The sequence below is a fragment of the Pogoniulus pusillus genome, unplaced genomic scaffold (assembly GCF_015220805.1).
Source record: "Pogoniulus pusillus isolate bPogPus1 unplaced genomic scaffold, bPogPus1.pri scaffold_253_arrow_ctg1, whole genome shotgun sequence".
Classification (NCBI taxonomy): domain Eukaryota; kingdom Metazoa; phylum Chordata; class Aves; order Piciformes; family Lybiidae; genus Pogoniulus; species Pogoniulus pusillus.
Genome location: NW_026974677.1, coordinates 1 through 24,610, shown reverse-complemented (window position 1 = coordinate 24,610; position 24,610 = coordinate 1). Strand labels below are relative to the sequence as shown.

General features: G+C 65.1%; 1 protein-coding gene across 1 annotated transcript; it reads left to right on the top strand.

Annotated features, from left to right (window-relative positions):
• The first annotated feature begins 252 nt into the window (after window positions 1-252).
• Window positions 253-22,734, top strand: LOC135174066 (ryanodine receptor 1-like). The gene is made up of 21 exons (XM_064141314.1): window positions 253-489; window positions 579-665; window positions 1,679-1,905; window positions 3,945-4,644; window positions 4,693-4,836; window positions 6,235-6,435; window positions 7,630-7,741; window positions 8,368-8,511; window positions 9,301-9,574; window positions 10,865-10,979; window positions 12,528-12,660; window positions 13,813-13,907; window positions 14,102-14,237; window positions 15,077-15,266; window positions 16,316-16,427; window positions 16,534-16,654; window positions 18,455-18,624; window positions 20,111-20,331; window positions 21,843-21,933; window positions 22,041-22,209; window positions 22,619-22,734. The coding sequence occupies exons 1-21, from the start codon at window positions 253-255 to the stop codon at window positions 22,732-22,734; spliced, it is 3,795 nt and encodes a 1,264-aa protein (XP_063997384.1).
• The last annotated feature ends 1,876 nt before the right edge of the window (window positions 22,735-24,610 follow it).

The following is a 24,610-nucleotide window of genomic DNA, read 5'->3' as shown; positions in this document are numbered from 1 at the left end:
TGGTCACAGGAAGATGTTTAGGACCTGGAGGGCTCTTGGGTGGGTGCTGGAGACCCTCTTGAGACCCTGAAGCTCCTCTGGGTGGGTGCTGGAGACCCTCTTGAGACCCTGAATCTCCTCTGGGTGGGTGCTGGAGACCCTCTTGAGACCCTGAAGCTCCTCTGGGTGGGTGCTGGAGGCCCTCTTGAGACCCTGAATCTCCCCTGGGTGGTCACAAGAAGCCACCCAGCACCCAGAGGGCTCTCGGTGGGCATGGCAGACCCCCTTGAGCCCCCTGCAGAGGTGCCAGAGCAGCTCCTGCTGACTCCAGCTCCTTCCTCCAGCATCAAGAGGAGCAACTGCTACATGGTCTGGGGGGGAGACTTCTCCAGCAGCAGCCAACAGGCCAGGGTCAGCCACAGCGACCTGGTGATTGGCTGCTTGGTGGACCTGGCCACTGGCCTCATGACCTTCACAGCCAACGGCAAAGAGATCAACACCTTCTACCAGGTGGGCACAGCCTGGCACCGCCTGCCCCTGCCAGCCTCCAGGCTCTCCAGGGGTGCCAGGTCTGGAAGGGGACTTTGCTGCCTTGGCAGGTGGAACCCAACACCAAGCTCTTCCCTGCCGTCTTCGTGCTGCCAACCAGCCAGAACGTGCTGCAGTTCGAGCTGGGCAAGCTGAAGGTGAGGGCTGTGCCCACCACAGAGGGCACCTGGAGGGGTAGGGAGGTGGGGGAGGGCGTGGGAGCTGGCTCCAGAGCTGAAGGTGAGGGCTGTGCCCACCACAGAGGGCACCTGGAGGGGTAGGGAGGTGGGGGAGAGAGTGGGAGCTGGCTCCAGAGCTGAAGGTGAGGGCTGTGCCCACCACAGAGGGCACCTGGAGGGGTAGGGAGGTGGGGGAGAGAGTGGGAGCTGGCTCCAGAGCTGAAGGTGAAGGCTGTGCCCACCTGAGGGGGCATCTCTAGGGGTACAGGGACCATAGCAGCTGGCCCCAGAGCTGAAGGTGAAGGCTGTGCCCACCTGAGAGGGCACCTTTAGGGGTAGAGGGAGCATGGGAGCTGGCTGCAGAGCTGAAGGTGAAGGCTGTGCCCACTTAGAGGGCACCTGGAGGCGTAGAGGGAGCATGGGAGCTGGCCCCAGAGCTGAAGGTGAAGGCTGTGCCCACTTAGAGGGCACCTTTAGGGGTAGAGGGAGCATGGGAGCTGGCTCCAGAGCTGAAGGTGAAGGCTGTGCCCACTTAGAGGGCACCTGGAGGCGTAGAGGGAGCATGGGAGCTGGCCCCAGAGCTGAAGGTGAAGGCTGTGCCCACTTAGAGGGCACCTCTAGGGGTAGAGGGAGCATGGGAGCTGGCTCCAGAGCTGAAGGTGAAGGCTGTGCCCACCTGAGAGGGCACCTTTGGGGGTAGGGAGGTGGGGGAGAGCATAGGAGCTGGCTCCAGAGCTGAAGGTGAGGGCTGTGCCCACCTGAGAGGGCACCTTTAGGGGTAGAGGGAACATGGGAGCTGGCTCCAGAGCTGAAGGTGAAGGCTGTGCCCACCTTAGAGGGCACCTCTAGGGGTACAGGAGGGGGGCAGGGCACCATGCCAGCTGGCCCCATAGAGGGTGGTCGAGCGATGCCAGCAGGGTGCTGAGGCTTGGCAGGGCTTGAGCCTGTGCTCAAGCTGTGCCCCCCTGGTTGTGCCCCCCCTGCCCTTGCAGAACATCATGCCCATCTCGGCTGCCATGTTCAGCAGTGAGAGGAAGAACCCAGAGCCTCAGTGCCCACCTCGCCTTGGCATCCAGCTGCTCACCCCTGTCACCTGGAGCAGGATGCCCAACGAGTTCCTGGCAGTGGAGACCACCAGGCTGAGCGAGCGCCAGGGCTGGGCAGTGGAGTGCACCCAGCCCCTGGTGATGATGGCACTGCACATCCCCGAGGAGAACAGGTGGGTGCCAACCTCCCTCTGCCCGGCAGGGGAGGCACTTGCCCCGGTTCTGGCATGCCCATGAGGTGCTGGTGCCCATGCCCGTGAGGTGCTGGTGCCCATCCCTGTGCCCATGAACTGTAGGTGCCCATGAGGTGTAGGTGCCCATGAGGTGCTGGTGCCCATGCTAGTGCCCATGCTAGTGCCCATGAACTGTAGGTGCCCACGAGGTGTAGGTGCCCATGCCCATGAGGTGCTGATGCCTGTGCCCGTGGCCATGAGGTGCTGGTTCCTGTGCCCATGAGGTGCTGATGCCCATCCCCATGAGGTGCAGGTTCCCGTGCCCATGAGGTGCTGATGCCCATCCCCATGAGGTGCAGGTTCCCGTGCCCATGAGGTGCTGATGCCCATCCCCATGAGGTGCTGGTTCCTGTACCCATGAGGTGCTGATGCCCATCTCCATGAGGTGCAGGTTCCTGTACCCATGAGGTGCTGATGCCCATCCCCATGAGGTGCTGGTTCCTGTGCCCATGAGGTGCTGATGCCCATCCCCATGAGGTGCAGGTTCCTGTGCCCAGCAGCTGCTGATGCCCATCCCCATGAGGTGCTGATGCCTGTGCCCATGCCCATGAGGTGCAGGTTCCCACACCCAGCAGCCGCCGATGCCCACCCCCGTGCCCATGAGGTGCAGGTTCCCATGCCCAGCAGCTGCTGATGCCCACCCCCGTGCCCATGAGGTGCTGGTTCCTGTACCCATGAGGTGCTGATGCCCATCCCCATGAGGTGCAGGTTCCTGTGCCCAGCAGCTGCTGATACCCATCCCCATGAGGTGCTGGTTCCTGTGCCCATGAGGTGCTGATGCCCATCCCCATGAGGTGCTGGATCCCGTGCCCATAAGGTGCTGATGCCCACCCCCGTGCCCATGAGGTGCTGGTTCCTGTGCCCATGAGGTGCTGATGCCTGTGCCTGTGCCCATGAGGTGCTGGTTCCCATGCCCATGAGGTGCTGATGCCCATCCCCATGAGGTGCTGGTTCCTGTGCCCATGAGGTGCAGGTTCCCATGCCCAGCAGCTGCTGATGCCCATCCCCGTGCCCATGAGGTGCTGGTTCCTGTGCCCATGAGGTGCTGATGCCTATGCCCGTGCCCATGAGGTGCAGATTCCCATGCCCATGAGGTGCTGATGCCTGTGCCCATGACATGCTGATGCCCACCCCCGTGCCCATGAGGTGCTGGTTCCTGTGCCCATGAGGTGCTGATGCCCATCCCCATGAGGTGCTGGTTCCTGTGCCCATGAGATGCAGGTTCCCACGCCCAGCAGCCGCCGATGCCCACCCCCGTGCCCATGAGGTGCAGGTTCCCACACCCACCAGCCGCTGATGCCCACCCCCGTGCCCATGAGGTGCAGGTTCCCACGCCCAGCAGCCGCCGATGCCCACCCCCGTGCCCATGAGGTGCTGGTTCCTGTGCCCATGAGGTGCTGATGCCCATCCCCATGAGGTGCTGGTTCCTGTGCCCATGAGATGCAGGTTCCCACGCCCAGCAGCCGCTGATGCCCACCCCCGTGCCCATGAGGTGCAGGTTCCCACGCCCAGCAGCCGCTGATGCCCACCCCCGTGCCCATGAGGTGCAGGTTCCCACACCCACCAGCCGCCGATGCCCACCCCCGTGCCCATGAGGTGCTGGTTCCTGTGCCCATGAGGTGCTGATGCCCATCCCCATGAGGTGCTGGTTCCTGTGCCCATGAGATGCAGGTTCCCACGCCCAGCAGCCGCAGATGCCCACCCCCGTGCCCATGAGGTGCAGGTTCCCACGCCCAGCAGCCGCTGATGCCCACCCCCGTGCCCATGAGGTGCAGGTTCCCACGCCCACCAGCCGCCGATGCCCACCCCCACGACCTATCACTACCCCACGCCCGCACCCCGCCCTCTCCCACCCCTCCACCCCCTGCTTCCTCTGCCACCGCTTGGCACCACCACCCCTGCCGCTCGTCCCCACCCCATTGGCACCTCGCTTGGCACCTCCCTTGGCACCCCCCTCCCTTTTTCCACCCCCCCCCTAGGTGCATCGACATCCTGGAGCTGCGGGAGGAGGAGGAGCTGCTGCGCTTCCAGAGCCACACCCTGCGCCTCTACTGCGCCGTCTGCGCCCTGGGCAACCACCGGGTGGCACATGCCCTCTGCAGCCACGTGGACCAGGCGCAGCTGCTCTTCGCCATCGAGAGCGCCGAGCTGCCAGGCCCCCTGCGGGCTGGCTACTACGAGCTGCTGCTCGCCATGCACCTGGACGCGGCGCAGCGCTCCCGAGCCTCCATGAGCGCCGAGTTCATCGTCCCCATCACCGAGGCCACCAAAGCCATTCGGCTCTTCCCGCCGGGCTCCCGCTCGCCAGGGCCCCCCGGAGTGGGTCCCAGCGCCTGCCTCTGCCCCCAGCCTCGCTTCGCGGAGCCTTGCTTCATCCTGGCCCCCGGCGGTGCCAAGGCGCCGCTCAGCCCTGGCATCCCGCTGGATGTGTTGGGCGCCAGAGCCATCAGGATGCTGGCGGAGGCGGTGGCAGGGGGCGGCCCCCACGCCCGGGATCCCATCGGGGGCAGCGTGGAGTACCAGCTGGTGCCCATCCTGAAGCTGGTGTCGGCGCTGCTGGCCGTGGGGGCGCTGGGGGATGAGGATGTCAGGAGGGTGCTGAAGATGATCGACCCCAGAGTGTTCGGCGAGGGCAGGAAGGAGGCGCAGGGAGCGGGGGAGGAGGAGGAGGAGGAGGAGGTGAAGGAGGAAGCTCGGAAGAAGGCCATTGAGGCTGGGGAGATGGAGGAGGAGGAGGAGGAGATGGAGGAGGAAGAGGAGAAGGAGGAGAAGGAGGAGAAGGAGAAAGAGAAGAAGAAGGAGGAGGAGGAGGAGGAAGGCGTGGAGGAAGGCTTGCTGCAGATGAAGCTGCCGGAGTCGGTCAAGCTGCAGGTGACCTTCTGCAGGGTGCTGCTTGGGCATCTCCCTGGGCATGGCACCTCCGGGGGCCTGGCACCGAGGAGCTCAACCTCCTGTGCCCGCAGGAGCACATAGCCTGAGTGCCACTCGCCCATGCCCTGAGTGCCACCTGCCCATAGCCTGAGTGCCACTCGCCCATGCCCTGAGTGCCACTCTCCCATGCCCTGAGTGCCACTTGCCCATAGCCTGAGTGCCACTTGCCCCACCACGGCCCCAAGGTGGGGAGGGGGGCTCCAGCCTTGGGGTGCTTCAGGGGGGCTTGGGGGGCATCTCCAGGGGGACTTGGAGGGCATTGCCAGGGGGAGCTTGGAGGGCATCTCCAGTGGGTCCCCCATCCTTGAGCTCCTCCAGAGTGCCTCGGAGGGCATCTCCAGGGTGCTCTGGAGGGCATCTCCCGTGGGTCCCACATCCTTGAGCTCCTCCAGGGTGCCTTGGAGGGCATCCCCAGTGGGTCCCATATCCTTGAGCTCCTCCAGGGTGCTCTGGAGGGCATCTCCCGTGGGTCCCACATCCTTGAGTGCCTCCAGAGTGCCTCAGAGGGCATCTCCAGGGTGGCTTGAGGGCATCTCCAGGGTGCCTCGGAGGGCATCTCCCGTGGGTCCCCCATCCTTGAGCTCCTCCAGGGTGCTCTGGAGGGCATCTCCCGTGGGTCCCACATCCTTGAGCTCCTCCAGGGTGCTCTGGAGGGCATCTCCCGTGGGTCCCACATCCTTGAGCTCCTCCAGGGTGCTCTGGAGGGCATCTCCCGTGGGTCCCCCATCCTTGAGCTCCTCCAGGGTGCCTTGGAGGGCATCTCCAGGGGAGCTTGGAGGGCATTGCCAGGGGGAGCTTGGAGGGCATCTCCAGTGGGTCCCTCAGCTTTGAGCTCCTCCAGGGTGCCTCAGAGGACATCTCCCGTGGGTCCCCCATCCTTGAGCTCCTCCAGGGTGCTCTGGAGGGCATCTCCCATGGGTCCCCCACCCTTGAGCTCCTCCAGGGTGCTCTGGAGGGCATCTCCCGTGGGTCCCACATCCTTGAGCTCCTCCAGGGTGCTCTGGAGGGCATCTCCCGTGGGTCCCCCATCCTTGAGCTCCTCCAGGGTGCCTTGGAGGGCATCTCCAGGGGAGCTTGGAGGGCATTGCCAGGGGGAGCTTGGAGGGCATCTCCAGTGGGTCCCTCAGCTTTGAGCTCCTCCAGGGTGCCTCAGAGGACATCTCCCGTGGGTCCCCCATCCTTGAGCTCCTCCAGAGTGCCCTGGAGGACATCTCCCGTGGGTCCTCCATCCTTGAGCTCCTCCAGAGTGCTCTGGAGGGCATCTCCCGTGGGTCCCTCACCCTTGAGCTCCTCCAGGGCGCCTCGGGGGCCAGCTGCAGGTCTCTGCTGTCCCCTCAGATGTGTCACCTGCTGCAGTACTTCTGCGGCCGGGAGCTGCAGCACCGCGTGGAGGCTTTGGTGGCCTTCGCGGAGCGCCACGTGGAGAGGCTGCAGCGGGACCAGCGTGGGCGCTACGGGCGCCTGATGCGGGCTCTGACCATGTCTGCCGCCGAGACCGCCCGCAGGACACGCGAGTTCCGCTCCCCCCCGCAGGAGCAGGTCCGCAGGGGGCTGGGGAGGGGGCGTGGAGGGGGGAGGGAGGGAGGGAGGGGAAGCAGGGGGCAGTGCCCGCGGGACCCACGAGTGCTGCTCCCTGCCAGGGGAGGAGGTCAGGAGGGGGTTGGGGAGGGGAAGCAGGGGGCAGTGCCCACGGGACCCACGAGTGTTACTCTCTGCCAGGGGAGGAGGTCAGGAGGGGGTTGGGGAGGAGGGGAGGGGGAGGGGAAGCAGGGGGCAGTGCCCACGGGACCCACGAGTGCTGCTCCCTGCCAGGGGAGGAGGTCAGGAGGGGGCTGGGGAGGGGGAGGGGAGTCAGGGGGCAGTGCCCACGGGACCCACGAGTGCCACTCTCTGCCAGGGGAGGAGGTCAGGAGGGGGTGTGGGGGAGAGGAGTCAGGGGGCAGTGCCCACGGGACCCACGAGTGCTGCTCCCTGCCAGGGGAGGAGGTCAGGAGGGGGCTGGGGAGGAGGTGAGGGGGAGAGGAGTCAGGGGGCAGTGCCCACGGGACCCACGGGTGCCACTCCCTGCCAGGGGAGGAGGTCAGGAGGGGGTGTGGGGGAGAGGAGTCAGGGGGCAGTGCCCGCGGGACCCACGAGTGCCACTCCTGCCAGGGGAGGAGGTCAGGAGGGGGCTGGGGAGGGGGCGTGGGGGTGGGGAGGGGAAGCAGGGGGCAGTGCCCGCGGGACCCACGGGTGCCACTCTCTGCCAGGGCAGGAGGTCAGGAGGGGGCTGGGGAGGGGAAGCAGGGGGCAGTGCCCACGGGACCCACGAGTGCCACTCTCTGCCCCAGGGCACCAGTGTGCACTTATGGGGGGCACCAATGGGGCACCCATGGGTACACCTGGGGGGCACCAGTGTGCACTTATGAGGGCACCAGTGGGGCACCCATGAGTACACCTGGGGGGCACCAATAGGGCACTTATGAGGGCACCAATGGGGCACCCATGGGTACACCTGGGGGGCACCAATAGGGCACTTATGAGGGCACCAATGGGGCACCCATGGGTACACCTGGGGGGCACCAATAGGGCACTTATGAGGGCACCAGTGGGGCACCCATGGGGACGCTTGGTGGGCACTCACTTGGCCATACTTGGCAGCTGTGGGGGGGGCACGTTTGGGGGATGCCCATGGGTGGCATCTCTAACCCCAGTGCCCCCTGACTGTGTGCCCCCTGTGCCCACCCCCTGCAGATCAATATGCTGCTGCAGCACAAGGCTGGCACAGAGGAGGAGGAGTGCCCTGTGCCCGAGGACATCCGTGACGAGCTCCTGGACTTCCACCACGACCTGTTGGCACACTGTGGTGAGTTGGCACAGCCCTGCCTCGGGCATGTGCCCAAGGGGGTTGGCACCCACCTCAGATTGCAGGCATAGCCCCCGGGGCAGAGCCCCCTGGGGCATTGGCACCTCCAGTAAGGGATGTGCCAGGCTCAGAGAAGCTCAGCATGGGCATAGGAAGAGCTCCAGGAGTGTGCCCACCTCAGGAGTGTGCCCACCTCAGCACCATGCCCACCTCAGTCCCATGCCCACCTCAGGAACATGCCCACCTCAGTCCAATGCCCACCTCAGCACCATGCCCACCCCAGCACCATGCCCACCTCATTACTGTGCTCACCTCAGTCCCATATCCACTACAGTCCCATGCCAACCTCAGCACCATGCCCACCTCAGTACCATGCCCACCTTAGGATCATGACCACCTCAGGAGCTTGCCCTCCTCAGTCCCATGCCCACCTCAGCACCATGCCCACCTCAGCACCATACCCACCTCAGTCCCATGGCCACCTCTGTATCATGCCCACCACAGCACCATGCCCACCTCAGTACCATACCCACTACAGCACCATGCCCACCTCAGCAGCATACCCACCTCAGCCTGGCACAGTGATGCCAAGAGGCCATGCCAGAGGTGCTGTGCTGTGCCCACAGGCATCGAGCTGGAGGAGGAAGAGGAGGAGGAGGCTGAAGAGACCTCCCTGCGCCAGCGCCTGCTGGCGTTGGTCCAGAGGGTGGTTGGGCACAGGCAGGTGCCCACCGAGGAGGAGCCAACCCCTGAGGAGCCTCCGGTGCCAAGTAAGGGCTGGCATATGGGGTGAGGGCTGGGGGGAGCCAAAGTGTGCCCAGGGTAAGGCCAGGATGGCCTCAAGATGCCAACTGGGTTGTGCCCAAGGCGTGGGCAAGGTGGGGATGGCCTTGGGTGGTCCCCAAGGTGCCATTCGAGGTGTGCCCAGGCACATGGTGCCCCCAGCCCGTCCCTGTGGTGCCACCCAAGCTGTCCCTGCCCTGTGGTGCCCTCACCCATCCCCATGATGCCACCCATGCCATCCCCACGGTGCCACCCAAGCTGTCCCTGCCGCGTGGTGCCCTCACCCATCCCCACGATGCCACCCAAGCTGCCCCTGCCCCTTGGTGCCCTCGCCCATCCCCACGATGCCACCCATGCCATCTCCACGGTGCCACCCAACCTGTCCCTGCCCCTTGGTGCCCTCACCCATCCCCACAGTGCCACCCATGCCATCTCCACGGTGCCACCCAACCTGTCCCTGCCCTGTGGTGCCCTCACTCATCCCCACAGTGCCACCCATGCCATCCCCACGGTGCCACCCAACCTGTCCCTGCCCCTTGGTGCCTTCAACGCATCCCCACAGTGCCACCCAAGCCGTCCCTGCCCCTTGGTGCCCTCACCCATCCCCACGATGCCACCCATGCCACCCCCAAGCTGTCATCCACCTTGCCCCAATGCCCCAACCCATCCCCACGGTGCCACCCAAGCCGTCCCTGCCCCATCACACCTCTCCCCGGCGGCTCCATCCCATCTCCTCCCCTTCCGATGCCAACCTCGGTGCCCGCTGGTGCCCGCAGGCAGCCTGCAGCAGCTGATCTCGCAGACCATGGTGCACTGGGCACAGGAAGCCTTCATCCAGAGCCCCGAGCTGGTGCGTGCCATGTTCAGCCTCCTGCACCGGCAGTACGACGGCCTGGGCGAGCTGGTGCGGGCACTGCCCCGCGCCTACAGCGTCAGTGCCACCTCCCTGCCCGACACCTGCCAGCTGCTGGAGTGCCTGGGCCAGATCCGCTCCCTGCTCATCGTGCAGATGGGCCCCGAGGAGGAGAACCTCATGATCCAGAGCATCGGGTGGGTGAGGGCACTGTGCCAGCCCTGCCAGGGCTGCCGGCTGCGTGCCAACGCTGCCAGCTGCACACTGCCACTGCCAGCTGCACACTGCCACTGCCAGCTGCATGCCAATGCTGTCAGATGCACACTGCCACTGCCAGCTGCACACTGCCACTGCCAGCTGCATGCCAATGCTGTCAGATGCACACTGCCACTGCCAGCTGCACACTGCCACTGCCAGCTGCATGCCAATGCTGTCAGATGCACACTGCCACTGCCAGCTGCACACTGCCACTGCCAGCTGCATGCCAATGCTGTCAGATGCACACTGCCACTGCCAGCTGCACACTGCCACTGCCCGCTGCATGCCAATGCTGCCAGCTGCATGCCAATGCTGCCAGATGCATACCAATGCTGCCAGCTGCATGCCAATGCTGCCAGCTGCCCACCAATGCTGCCAGCTGCATACCAATGCTGCCAGCTGCACGCCAATGCTGCCAGATGCATACCAATGCTGCCAGCTGCATGCCAATGCTGCCAGCTGCCCACCAATGCTGCCAGCTGCATGCCAATGCTGCCAGATGCATACCAATGCTGCCAGCTGCATGCCAATGCTGCCAGATGCATGCCAATGCTGCCAGCTGCACGCCAATGCTGCCAGCTGCATGCCAATGCTGCCAGCTGCCCACCAATGCTGCCAGCTGCATGCCAATGCTGCCAGATGCATACCAATGCTGCCAGCTGCATGCCAATGCTGCCAGATGCATGCCAATGCTGCCAGCTGCACGCCAATGCTGCCAGCTGCATGCCAATGCTGCCAGCTGCACACCAATGCTGCCAGCTGCACACTGCCTTACCCACTTCACACCCCCTTGCCCTCCTCATATCAACTCCCAGGTCCACTCATGCCCACCTCAAGCCCCTTTACCCACCTCATACCCCCTTTGCCCACCTCATTCCCCCTTTGCCCACCTCATGCCCCCTTTGCCCACCTCATACCCCCTTTACCCACCTCACGCCCCCTTTGCCCACCTCATACCCCCTTTGCCCACCTCATGCCCCCTTACCCACCTCAAGCCCCCTTTACCCACCTCATTCCCCCTTACCCACCTCACTCCCCCTTACCCACCTCATGCCCCCTTTGCCCACCTCACACCCCCTTTGCCCACCTCCACATCCCCCTTGGGTCACCCTTTCCTTGCTGCTTCTCTTCCCTTGCCCCCTGCCTCGGCGGGCACCTCCCGGTGCTGTGCCCAGCGCCGATGCCCAGCGCCGGTGCCCATCACTGATGCCCACCCCTGTGCCCTGCAGGAACATCATGAACAACAAAGTCTTCTACCAGCACCCAAACCTGATGAGGGCTTTGGGCATGCATGAAACTGTGATGCAGGTCATGGTCAGCGTCCTGGGGGGGGGAGAGTCCAAGGTAAGCCCCACTCAAGTGCCCCCCATGCCCACCCAGATGCCCACCTTGCCCACTCAAGTGCTCTCCAGGTGCCCTCAGGTTTCTCTCTGCCCATCAGCCACCCGGGAGGGTTCCTCAAGGTTGTGGCACTCCTGGTTGGGAGGTAGCTCCTGGCAGGACCTGGTCCTGCTTTGAGTGGGCCCTGCAGGCTCTGCCAGCTGTGCCACCCGTGAGGTGATGCCCACCCATTGGGGGGTGTCCCCTTGGTGCTGTCTTCTTGGCGCTTCCCCCTCAGTGTTGCCCCCTTAGCGATGCCCCTTGGCTGCTGTCCCCTTGGTGACATCTCCTTGGTGATGCCCCCCTTGGTGATGCCCCCTTGGGTGCTGCCCCTTGGGTGCTGCCCCCTTGGTGCTGTCCCCTGGGTGCCACCCCCTTGGTGCTCTCCTCTTGGCACTGCCCCTGCAGTGCTGCCCCCTTAGTGCTGCTCCTTGGGTGCTGTCCCCTTGGTGATGCCCCCTTGGGTGCTGCCCCCTCAGGTGCTGCCCCCTCAGTGCTGCCCCCTTGGTGCTGCCCCCTTAATGATGCCCCTTGCTGATGCCCTCTTGCTGATGCCTCCTTGGGTGCTGCCCCCTTAGTGCTGCCCCCTTGGGTGCTGCCCCCTTAATGATGCCCCTTGCTGATGCCCCCTTGGTGATGCCCCCTTGGGTGCTGCCCCCTTAATGATGCCCCTTGCTGATGCCCTCTTGCTGATGCCCCCTTGGTGCTGCCCCCTTAATGATGCCCCTTGCTGATGCCCTCTTACTGATGCCCCCTTGGTGCTGCCCCATTAATAATGCCCCTTGCTGATGCCCCCTTGGGTGCTGCCCCCTTAATGATGCCCCTTGCTGATGCCCTCTTGCTGATGCCTCCTTGGGTGCTGCCCCCTTAGTGCTGCCCCCTTGGGTGCTGCCCCCTTAATGATGCCCCTTGCTGATGCCCTCTTGCTGATGCCCCCTTGGTGCTGCCCCATTAATAATGCCCTCTTGCTGATGCCCCCTTGGTGCTGCCCCCTTAATGATGCCCTTTGCTGATGCCCTCTTGCTGATGCCCCCTTGGTGCTGCCCCCTTAATGATGCCCTTTGCTGATGCCCTCTTGCTGACGCCCCCTTGGGTGCTGCCCCCTTAATAATGCCCCTTGCTGATGCCCCCTTGGTGATGCCCCCTTAATAATGCCCCTTGCTGATGCCCCCTTGGGTGCTGCCCCCTTAATGATGCCCCTTGCTGATGCCCTCTTACTGATGCCCCCTTGGTGCTGCCCCATTAATAATGCCCCTTGCTGATGCCCTCTTGCTGATGCCCCCTTGGTGCTGCCCCTTTAATGATGCCCCTTGCTGATGCCCTCTTACTGATGCCCCCTTGATGCTGTCCCCTAGGTGCTGCCCCCTGGCTATTGACTCCCCTGGGCGCTATCCTCTTGGCGCTGCCCCCTTAACGCCATCCACTTGGTGCTGCCCCCTGGGCATTGCCCCCTCACTGACGCCCCCGCCCCCCCTCTCTCCTTGGGCTCTGTGCCCATTCTGTGCCCAGCAGGAGATTCGTTTCCCCAAGATGGTGACCAACTGCTGCCGCTTCCTCTGCTACTTCTGCCGCATCAGCCGCCAGAACCAGCGAGCCATGTTCGACCACCTGGGCTACCTGCTGGAGAACAGCAGCATCGGCCTGGGTACCGGCCCCGTGCCCGCCGCTGCCCACCGCTGCCCTCTGCCGCCCTCTGCTGCCCGCCGCTGGGCACCGCTGGCAGCTGCTGCCCTCTGCTGGCCTCTGCTGGCAGCTGCTGGCAGCTGCTGCTCTCTGCTGCCCTCTGCTGGCAGCTGCTGCTCTCTGCCGCCCTCTGCTGTCCGCCGCTGGGCACCGCTGGCAGCTGCTGCCCTCTGCTGCCCTCTGCTGGCAGCTGCTGGCAGCTGCTGCTCTCTGCTGCTCTCTGCTGCCCTCTGCTGCTCTCTGCTGCCCTCTGCTGCTCTCTGCTGCCCTCTGCTGCCCTCTGCTGGCCTCTGCTGCTCTCTGCTGCTCTCTGCTGCCCTCTGCTGCCCTCTGCTGCCCTCTGCTGCTCTCTGCTGCCCTCTGCTTCTCTCTGCTGCTCTCTGCTGCCCTCTGCTGCTCTCTGCTGCCCTCTGCTGCTCTCTGCTGCTCTCTGCTGCCCTCTGCTGCCCTCTGCTGCTCTCTGCTGCCCTCTGCTTCTCTCTGCTGCTCTCTGCTGCCCTCTGCTTCTCTCTGCTGCCCTCTGCTGCCCTCTGCTGCTCTCTGCTGCCCTCTGCTGCTCTCTGCTGCCCTCTGCTGCCCTCTGCTGCTCTCTGCTGCTCTCTGCTGCTCTCTGCTGCTCTCTGCTGCCCTCTGCTGCTCTCTGCTGCCCTCTGCTGCTCTCTGCTGCCCTCTGCTGCCCTCTGCTGCTCTCTGCTGGCCTCTGCTGGCAGCCGCTGGGCACCGCTGCCCTCTGCTGGCCTCTGCTGCTCTCTGCTGCCAGCTGCTGCTCTCTGCTGCCTGCCACTGCCCTCTGCTGGCTTCTGCTGCCCTCTGCTGGCAGCCAGTGCCCTCTGCTGCCCTCTGCCACCCTCTGCTGCCACCCACTTTCACCTGTAGGCAGCCTCAAATGCCCTGCCCACTGCCAGCTGCACCATCTCCTCCTGGAGGGCATCAGCACTGGCCTGGCTGCCACCTCCTGCCACCTCCTTCCACCCCCTGTGCCCTTCTGCCACCCTCTGTGCCCCTCTGCCACCCCTGCCCATCCCCACCCACCAACCCCTGCCAGCTGAGGTTCTCTTCTGCCCTCTCACCACCCTGAGGCTCTCCATGCCCACTTTGTGCCCTCCCTCCCCAGGCATGAGAGGCTCCACCCCGCTGGACGTGGCAGCAGCTTCGGTCATCGACAACAACGAGTTGGCACTGGCACTGAAGGAGCAGGACCTGGAGAAGGTGAGTGCCAGGCTGGGCACCACCCCTCAGGTGCTCTTCGGGTCACCTGGTGCCCTCTTAGTCCCACAAGGGCACAGGCCTGGCACAGAGGTGCCCGCAGGAGGTCTGGGCTCAGCTCCGGTTGCCTTCCGCGGCCCTGTGCCCACCCGGCCCTGTGCCCACCTGACCCTGTGCCCACCCGACTGTGCCCGCAGGTGGTGACCTACCTGGCAAGCTGTGGGCTGCAGAGCTGCCCAATGCTGTTGGCAAAGGGGTACCCAGACCTGGGCTGGAACCCCTGCGGTGGGCAGCGCTACCTCGACTTCCTGCGCTTCGCCGTCTTCGTCAACGGTTGGTGCCAACCTACCCTGCCAACCTGCCCTGCCAGCCTGCCAGCCTGCCCTGCCAACCTGGCCTGCCAACCTGCCCTGCCAGCCTGGCCCCACTCTGCCCTGCCAGCCTGCCCCTCTGCCCTGCCAGCCTGCCAGCCTGCCCTGCCAACCTGCCCTGCCAGCCTGCCCCTCTGCCCTGCCAACCTGCCCTGCAGCCTGGCCCTCTGCCCTGCCAGCCTGCCCTGCCAGCCTGGCCCTCTGCCCTGCCACTCTGCCCTGCCATCTCTGCCAACCTGCCCTGCCAGCCTGGCCCCACTCTGCCCTGCCAGCCTGCCCTGCCAACCTGCCCTGCCAGCCTGCCCCTCTGCCCTGCCAGCCTGCCCTGCCAGCCTGCCCTGCCAACCTGCCCTGACAGCCTGCCAACCTGCCCTGCCAGCCTGCCCCTATGCCCTGCCAACCTGCCCTGCAGCCTGCTCCTCTGCCCTGCCACTCTGCCCTGCCACTCTACCCTGCCAGCCTGGCCCTCTCCTCTGCCAGCCTGCCCCTCTGCCTGGCCACTCTGCCCTGCCACTCTCCCCTGCCAGCCTGACCCTCTGCCCTGCCCACACCCACCTCCTGTTCCTCCCCAGTGCCCACCTCACCTCCTGACACTCCCTTAGTGCCCACTCTGTTGCTCCTACGATGCCCACCCAATGTCCTGAGCCTCCCTTGATGCCCACCTCACCTCCTGACACTCCCTTAGCGCCCACCTTGATGCCCACCCCACCTCCTATTCCCTGCCCCGTGCCCACCCCTCCTCTCCTACCCCCTTCTACCTCTCTCTCCCCACTCTGATGCCCTCCCCCTGCCCTGGCACAGGGGAGAGCGTGGAGGAGAATGCCAACGTGGTGGTGAGGCTGCTGATCCGCAGGCCTGAGTGCTTCGGGCCTGCCCTGCGGGGGGAGGGTGGCAGCGGCCTCCTGGCAGCCATCCAGGAGGCTCTCAGCATCGCCCAGGACCCTGCCCGCGACGGCCCCACCCTGCGCCGGGACCCGCGCCGCAGAGAGCCGTGAGTGGGCACCGGCCCTGGCACCGCCCCTGGCACCGCCCCCTGGCATCTCCCCCTGGCACCACCCTCCGACACTGCCCCCTGGCACTGCCCCCCGGCACCGCCCCCCCAGCACCACCCCCCTGACATCGCCCCCTGGCATCGGCCATGGCACCGCCCCCAGAACCGCCCCCTGGCACCGCCCCCCTGACACCGCCCCCCCAGCACGGCCCCTGGCACTGGCCACTGGCACTGGCCACTGGCACTGCCCCTGGCACCACCCTTCCCAGCACCGCCCCCTGGCACCGCCCCTGGCACTGGCCACTGGCATCGCCCCTGGCACCGGCCATGGCACTGCCCCCTGGCACCGCCCCTGGCACCTCCCCCTGGGACCGCCCCTGGCGCCATCCCCGGCACTGCCCATGGCACTGCCCCTGGCACCTCCCCCTGGCACCGTCCCTGGCACTGGCCACTGGCACTGGCCCTGGCACCACCCTTCCCAGCACCACCCCCAGGCAAAGCCCCTGGCACCACCCCTGCCACTGGCCACTGGCACCGGCCCTGGCACTGCCCTTCCCAGCACCGCCCCCCCCGCAAAGCCCCTGGCACCGGCCGTGGCACCACCCCTGGCACCGCCCATGGCACCGCCCCTGGCACCTCCCCCTGGGATTGCCCCTGGCAATGCCCCCGGCATCACCCATGGTGCCCTCACAATGGCCTCTGTGTCCCCACGATGCCCTCATGGTGCCCTCACAGTGCCCTTTGCACCCCCACAATGCCCTCTGTGTCCCCATGATGCCCTCACGGTGCCCTCACAGTGCCCTCACAGTGCCCTCACAGTGCCCTTTGCATACCCACGCTGCCCTCACAGTGCCCTCACAATGCCCTCTGCACCCCCACTATGCCCTCTGTGTCCCCATGATGCCCTCACAGTGCCCTCACAGTGCCCTCCCAGTGCCCTCTCCACCCTCATGCCGCCCTCCCGCTGCCCTCCCACTCCCGGCGGTGCCCTCCCGGCGCTGCCCTGCTGCCACGGTGCCCACTATGCCCTGTGCCCTTGCCCCGCTCAGCTTTGGCACCGAGGAGCCCCCGGAGGAGGGCAGAGTTCACCTGGGCAATGCCATCATGTCCTTCTACGCTGCCCTCATCGACCTCCTGGGGCGCTGTGCCCCCGAGATGCACGTAAGAGCCTGGCACGGGGGGGGGCACCCAGCTCGGGGGAGGGGGAGTGGCACCGCTGGCAGCGTTGGGTGGTGCCACCCTGAGGGCATCTCTGGTGCCACCGCAGCTGATCCAGGCTGGCAAAGGAGAGGCTCTGCGGATCCGAGCGATCCTCCGCTCCCTGGTGCCCCTGGAGGACCTGGTTGGCATCATCAGCCTGCCCCTGCAGATCCCTACCCTGGGCAAAGGTGGGCAGATGGGCAAGGCTGGCAGAGTGGGAGGGGATGAGGGGGTGGAGGATGCCAGGGTGGAAGATGCTGGAGGGCATCAAGGTGGGATGGAGGATGTCAGGTTGGGAGGTTCTGGATGGGCATCAGGTTGGGAGGTGCTGGAGGGCATCAGGGTGGGATGGAGGATGTCAGGTTGGGAAGTGGTGGAGGGCATCAGGGTGGGATGGAGGATGCCAGGGAGGGAGGTGGTGAAGGGCATCAGGGTGGGATGGAGGATGCCAGGGAGGGAGGTGGAGGAAGGCATCAGGGTGGGATGGAGGATGCCAGGCTGGGAGGTGCTGGAGGCAATCAGTGTGGGATGGAGCAGGAGGGCAGCAGGGCTGGCACAGAGCATGCCAGGGAGGGAGATGCTGGAGGGCATCAGGGTGGGATGGAGCAGGAGGGCAGCAGGACTGGCACAGAGCATGCCAGGGAGGGAGGTGCTGGAGGGCATCAGTGTGGGATGGAGCAGGAGGGCAGCAGGGCTGGCACAGAGCATGCCAGGGAGGGAGATGCTGGAGGGCATCAGTGTGGGATGGAGCAGGAGGGCAGCAGGGCTGGCACAGAGCATGCCAGGGAGGGAGGTGCTGGAGGGCATCAGGGTGGGATGGAGCAGGAGGGCAGCAGGGCTGGCACAGACCATGCCAGGCTGGGAGGTTCTGGAGGCAATCAGTGTGGGGTGGAGCAGGAGGGCAGCAGGGCTGGCACAGAGCATGCCAGGCAGGGAGGTGCTGGAGGGCATCAGGGTGGGATGGAGCAGGAGGGCAGCAGGGCTGGCACAGAGCATGCCAGGGAGGGAGGTGCTGGAGGGCATCAGGGTGGGATGGAGCAGGAGGGCAGCAGGGCTGGCACAGAGCATGCCAGGGAGGGAGATGCTGGAGGGCATCAGGGTGGGATGGAGCAGGAGGGCAGCAGGGCTGGCACAGAGCATGCCAGGCAGGGAGGTGCTGGAGGGCATCAGGGTGGGATGGAGCAGGAGGGCAGCAGGGCTGGCACAGAGCATGCCAGGGAGGGAGGTGCTGGAGGGCATCAGGGTGGGATGGAGCAGGAGGGCAGCAGGGCTGGCACAGAGCATGCCAGGCAGGGAGGTGCTGGAGGGCATCAGGGTGGGATGGAGCAGGAGGGCAGCAGGGCTGGCACAGAGCATGCCAGGCAGGGAGGTGCTGGATGCAGTCAGTGTGGGATGGAGCAGGAGGGCAGCAGGGCTGGCACAGAGCATGCCAGGGAGGGAGGTGCTGGAGGGCATCAGGGTGGGATGGAGCAGGAGGGCAGCAGGGCTGGCACAGAGCATGCCAGGGAGGGAGATGCTGGAGGGCATCAGGGTGGGATGGAGCAGGAGGGCAGCAGGGCTGGCACAGAGCATGCCAGGCAGGGAGGTGCTGGAGGGCATCAGGGTGGGATGGAGCAGGAGGGCAGCAGGGCTGGCACAGAGCATGCCAGGGAGGGAGGTGCTGGAGGGCATCAGGGTGGGATGGAGCAGGAGGGCAGCAGGGCTGGCACAGAGCATGCCAGGCAGGGAGGTGCTGGAGGGCATCAGGGTGGGATGGAGCAGGAGGGCAGCAGGGCTGGCACAGAGCATGCCAGGCAGGGAGGTGCTGGATGCAGTCAGTGTGGGATGGAGCAGGAGGGCAGCAGGGCTGGCACAGAGCATGCCAGGCAGGGAGGTGCTGGAGGGCATCAGGGTGGGATGGAGCAGGAGGGCAGCAGGACTGGCCTGCAGCACGCCAGGCCGGGGGCACGGTGCCCGTCGGTGGTGCAGCCCACGGGTGCCCGGTGCAGATGGCAGCGTGGTGGAGCCGCGGCTGTGTGCCAGCTTCGTGCCCGAGCACAAGGCGCCCATGGTGCTGTTCCTGGACCGAGTCTATGGGGTGGAGAGCCAGGAGCTGCTGCTGCGGGTGCTGGAGGTTGGCTTCCTGCCCGACATGCGGGCAGCTGCCTCCCTCGACACGGTACGAGGTGCCCGCGGGCACTGCCAGGGCGAGCCTGAGCCGCTAGGGAAGGGCGGGGGGGGGGGATGGGCACGACCTCAGGGCGGGAGGGAAAGGAGGGGAGGGGAACCGCTGGGAGGGGGAGGGGGTGGGGATGGGCAGTGCCAGGAGTTGAGGTGAGGATGGGCAGTGCCAGGAGTTGAGGTGGGGATGGGCAGTGCCAGGAGTTGAGGTGGGGATGGGCAGTGCCAAGAGCTGAGGTGGGGATGGGCAGTGCCAAGAGCTGAGATGGGGATGGCACTGCCGAGAGCTGAGGTGGGGATGGCACTGCCAAGAGCTGAGGTGGGGATGGGCAGTGCCAGGAGTTGAGGTGAGGATGGGCAGTGCCAGGAGTTGAGGTGAGGATGGGCAGTGCCAGGAGCTGAGATGGGGATGGCACTGCCAAGAGTTGAGGTGGGGATGGGCACTGCCAAGAGTGAGGTGGGGGTGGGCAGTGCCAAGAGATGAGGTGGGGATGGGCACTGCCAAGAGCTGGTCTGGTAGGTGAGGTGGGGATGGGCAGTGCCAAGAGCTGAGGTGGGGATGGGCACTGCCAAGAGCTGGTCTGGTAGGTGAGGTGGGGATGGGCAGTGCCAAGAGCTGAGGTAAGGATGGGCACTGCCAGGAGCTGAGCTGGGGGGTGAGGTGAGGATGGGCACCACTTAGAGCTGCCCTGATGGGTGAGGTGGGCACCAGGGGCATGAGGGGCACCAGGCCAAGTGCCCTTAGGGAGGACTCCACCTCCATCCCTACCCCACACAGGTGCCAGGATAAGTCCCTTCCCTTTGCCCCCTCCATGCCACCCCCTCATGATGCCCATCCTTGCCCTCCTCCATGCCACCCCCTCACTATGCCCACCCCTTGCTCTCCTCCATGCCACCCCCTCACTATGCCCTCATTGCCTTCCTCCATGCCACCCCCTCATGATACCCACCCCTTGCTCTCCATCATGCCACCCCCTCACGATGCCCACCCCTTACCCTCCTCCATGCCACCCCCTCACTATACCCATCCCTGCCCTCCTCCATGCCACCCCCTCACTATGCCCACCTCTTGCCCTCCTCCATGCCACCCCCTCATGATACCCACCCCTTGCCCTCCATCATGCCACCCCCTCACTATACCCATCCCTGCCCTTCTCCATGCCACCCCCTCACTATGCCCACCCCGTTGCCCTCCATCATGCCACCCCCTCACGATGCCCATCCTTGCCCTCCTCCATGTCACCCCCTCACAATGCCCACCCCTTGCTCTCCTCCATGCCACCCCCTCATGCCACCCCCTCACTATGCCCACCCCTTACACTCCTCCATGCCACCCCCTCACTATACCCATCCCTGCCCTTCTCCATGCCACCCCCTCACTATACCCATCCTTGCCCTTCTCCATGCCACCCCGTCACGATGCCCACCCCCACCCCCTCCCCTTCCTCCTGACTTCCTCCCCCTCCTCTTCTCGCCCTGCCCAGGCCACCTTCAGCACCACGGAGATGGCACTGGCCCTGAACCGCTACCTGTGCCAGGCTGTGCTGCCCCTCATCACCAAGTGTGCCCCCCTCTTCGCGGGCACCCAGCACCGTGCCATCATGGTGGACTCCATGCTGCACACCATCTACAGGCTCTCCCGGGGCAGGGCACTCACCAAGGCCCAGAGGGATGTCATTGAGGAGTGCCTGATGGCACTCTGCAGGTTGGCACCCCCCTTGGCACCACCCTGCTGTGCCCACTTACCCCTCCGTGCCCGCCGGAACCTGCCTTTAGTGCCCGCTGAAAGCATCTGAATGGGCCTGAATGCAGCTCCTGATGCCACCTTAATGCCCCCCTAATGCCACCTTAATGCACCTCTGGGCGCCTTTACCCCATTAGTGCCCCCCTAATGCCCCTCTAATGCCACCTTAATGCACCTCTGGGCACCTTTACCCCATTAGTGCCCCCCTAATGCCCCTCTAATGCCACCTTAATGCACCTCTGGGTGCCTTTACCCCATTAGTGCCCCCTGACAACCCATTAATGCCCCCCTAATGCCACCTTAATGCCCCTCTGTGCCCCTTACATACCCTGAGACCAAATTAGTGCCCCCCTAATGCCCCCCTAATGCCACCTTAATGCACCTCTGGGCGCCTTTACCCCATTAGTGCCCCCCTAATGCCACCTCAGTGCTCCTCTGTGCCCCTTACATACCCTGAGACCCCATTAGTGCCCCCCCTAATGCCACCTTAATGCCCCTCTGTGCCACTTACATACCCTGAGACCCCATTAGTGCCCCCCTAATGCCCCCCTAATGCCCCGTTAATGCCCCTCAGGGCCCTTTTACCCCATTAGTGCCCCCTTAATGCCCCCCTAATGCCACCTTAATGCCTCTCAGAGTCCCTTTACCACGTTAGTGCCCCCTTAATGCCCCGCTAATGCCACCTTAATGCCCCTCTGTGCCCCTTACATACCCTGAGACCACATTAGTGCCCCCCTAATGCCACCTTAATGCCCCTCTGTGCCCCTTTACCCCATTAGTGCCCCCTGACAACCCATTAATGCCCCCCTAATGCCACCTTAATGCCCCTCTGTGCCCCTTACATACCCTGAGACCGCATTAGTGCCCCCCTAATGCCACCTTAATGCCCCTCTGTGCCACTTACATACCCTGAGACCCCATTAGTGCCCCCCTAATGCCCCCCTAATGCCACCTTAATGCCCCTCTGTGCCCCTTACATACCCTGAGACCGCATTAGTGCCCCCCTAATGCCACCTTAATGCCCCTCTGTGCCACTTACATACCCTGAGACCCCATTAGTGCCCCCCTAATGCCCCCCTAATGCCACCTTAATGCCCCTCTGTGCCACTTACATACCCTGAGACCCCATTAGTGCCCCCCTAATGCCACCTTAATGCCCCTCTGTGCCACTTACATACCCTGAGACCCCATTAGTGCCCCCCTAATGCCCCCCTAATGCCACCTTAATGCCCCTCTGTGCCACTTACATACCCTGAGACCCCATTAGTGCCCCCCTAATGCCACCTTAATGCCCCTCTGTGCCACTTACATACTCTGAGACCCCATTAGTGCCCCCCTAATGCCACCTTAATGCCCCTCTGTGCCACTTACCCTGAGACCCCATTAGTGCCCCCCCTTCAACCCTCTCTTTGCCCACCTTGGGTGCCCCAATGAGTGCCCTAAAAGGTGCCAACTGCCCCCCCCCCCCCCAGGTACATTCGCCCCTCCATGCTCCAGCACCTCCTGCGCCGCTTGGTCTTCGATGTGCCCATCCTCAACGACTATGCCAAGATGCCCCTCAAGGTCAGGCCCCTCTAAAGAGGGGGCATCAGGGGGGCGTGGCAGGGTGGGGCAGGGAGGGGCAGGAGGTGATTGGTTGATGCCAAAGCCCCGCCCCCCCCCCCCTGCAGCTGCTGACCAATCACTACGAGCGGTGCTGGAAGTACTACTGCCTGCCCAGCGGCTGGCCCAACCACGGCGTCAGCTCCGAGGAGGAGCTGCACCTCACCAGGAAGCTCTTCTGGGGCATCTTCGAGTCCCTGGCACACAAGGTGGGCACCTGGGGGCGTGCCCAGGGGGGTGGGCAGGTGGAGGAAGGGAGGAGGTGGTGATGAAGGAGGTGATGGAGGTGATGGAGATGAAGGAGGTGAAGGAGGCGAAGGAGGCGAAGGAGTGGAGGAGGTGAAGGAGTGGAGGAGGTGAACCTGAGCAGGAAGCTCTTAAGTGGCATCTTTGAGTGCTTGGCACACAAGGTGGGCACCTGGGGGCGTGCCCAGGGGGGTGGGCAGGTGGAGGAAGGGAGGAGGTGGTGATGAAGGAGGTGATGGAGGTGATGGAGATGAAGGAGGTGAAGGAGGCGAAGGAGGCGAAGGAGTGGAGGAGGTGAAGGAGTGGAGGAGGTGAACCTGAGCAGGAAGCTCTTAAGTGGCATCTTTGAGTGCTTGGCACACAAGGTGGGCACCTGGGGGCATGCCAGGGGGGTGGGCAGGTGGAGGAAGGGAGGAGGTGGTGATGAAGGAGGTGATGGAGGTGATGGAGATGAAGGAGGTGAAAGAGGTGAAGGAGGCGAAGGAGGTGAAGGAGGCGAAGGAGTGGAGGAGGTGAACCTGAGCAGGAAGCTCTTGAGGGGTACCTTTGAGTGCCTGGCACACAGGTTGGCACCTGGGGGTGTGCCAAGGGGGTGGGGAGGTGGAGGTGGGGAGGAGGTGGTGGAGATGAAGGAGGTGATGAAGGTGTAGGAGGTGAAGGAGGTGATGAAGTAGTGAGGTGGAGGTGGTTGGAGGAGCTGCACCTCACCAGGAAGCTCTTCTGGGGCATCTTCGAGTCCCTGGCACACAAGGTGGGCACCTGGGGGAGTGCCCAGGGGGGTGGGGAGGTGGAGGAAGGGAGGAGGTGGTGATGAAGGAGGTGATGGAGGTGATGGAGATGAAGGTCGTGAAGGAGGTGATGAAGTGGTGAGGTGGAAGTGGTGGAGGAGCTGCACTGCGGTGCCAGTGGTGCCAAGCTGCCCATGGTGCCGGTGGTGCCAAGCGGTGCCAAGCTGCCCATGGTGCCGGCGGTGCCAGATGTACTGCGGTGCCAGTGGTGCCAAGCTGCCAATGGGGCCAGCGGTGCCAAGCTGTGCCAAGCTGCCAGCGGTGCCAGATGTACTGCGGTGCCAGTGGTGCCAAGCTGCCCATGGTGCCAGCGGTGCCAAGCTGTGCCAAGCTGCCAGCGGTGCCAGATGTACTGCGGTGCCAGTGGTGCCAAGCTGCCCATGGTGCCAGCGGTGCCAGTGGTGCCAAGCTGCCAATGGGGCCAGCGGAGCCAAGCTGTGCCAAGCTGCCAGCGGTGCCAGATGTACTGCGGTACCAGTGCTGCCAAGCTGCCCATGGTGCTGTGGTGCCAGATGTACTGGTGCCAGATGCCCATGGTGCTGCCAAGCTGCCCATGGTGCCAGTGGTGCCAGTGGTGCCAAGCTGCCCATGGTGCTGTGGTGCCAGCGGTGCCAGTGCTGCCAAGCTGCCCATGGTGCCAGTGGTGCCAGTGGTGCCAAGCTGCCCATGGTGCCAGCGGTACCAGTGCTGCCAAGCTGCCCATGGTGCCAGCGGTGCCAAGCTGCCCGTGGTGCCATGGTGCCAAGCTGTGCCAGCTGTGCCAAGCTGCCCATGGTGCCAGCGGTGCCAAGCTGCCCATGGTGCCAGTGGTACCAGTGCTGCCAAGCTGCCCATGGTGCCAGCGGTGCCAAGCGGTGCCAAGCTGCCAATGGGGCCAGTGGTGCCAAGCTGTGCCAAGCTGCCCATGGTGCCAGTGGTGCCAGTGGTGCCAAGCTGCCCATGGTGCCAGCGGTACCAGTGCTGCCAAGCTGCCCATGGTGCCAGCGGTGCCAAGCTGCCCATGGTGCCAGTGCTGCCAAGCTGCCCATGGTGCCAGCGGTGCCAAGCTGCCCATGGTGCCAGTGCTGCCAAGCTGCCCATGGTGCCGGCGGTGCCAGCGGTGCCGAGCTGCCCATGGTGCCAGCGGTGCCAGCGGTGCCAAGCTGCCCCCCCCTGCTCCTTGGCAGCGCTTCGAGGCGGAGCTGTACCGCCTGGCCATGCCCTGCCTGTGTGCCATCGCCGGTGCCCTGCCCCCTGACTACGTCGATGCCAGCTACTCCTCCAAGACCGAGAAGAAAGCCTCGGTGGACGCCGAGGGCAACTTCGACCCCAAGCCCGTGGAGACCCTCAAGTGAGGTCCCCGCCCCCCCCCACCCCCCCCTTGGCACCTCCCCCTGGTGCCCACCCAACCACCCCCCCCCCCCCCCCTTGGCACCTCCCCGCTTTTAACCCTGCCCCCTCCCTGTGCCAACCTCGCCCTCCCTCCCCTCCCCGCCCCGTCCTGTGCCCGCCTCTGGACCCTCCTCACTGCCCCTGGCACCTTCCTCACCCACCCTGGCACCTTCCTCACTCACCCTGGCACCTTCCTCACCCACCCTGGGACCCTTCTCACCCACCCTGGCACC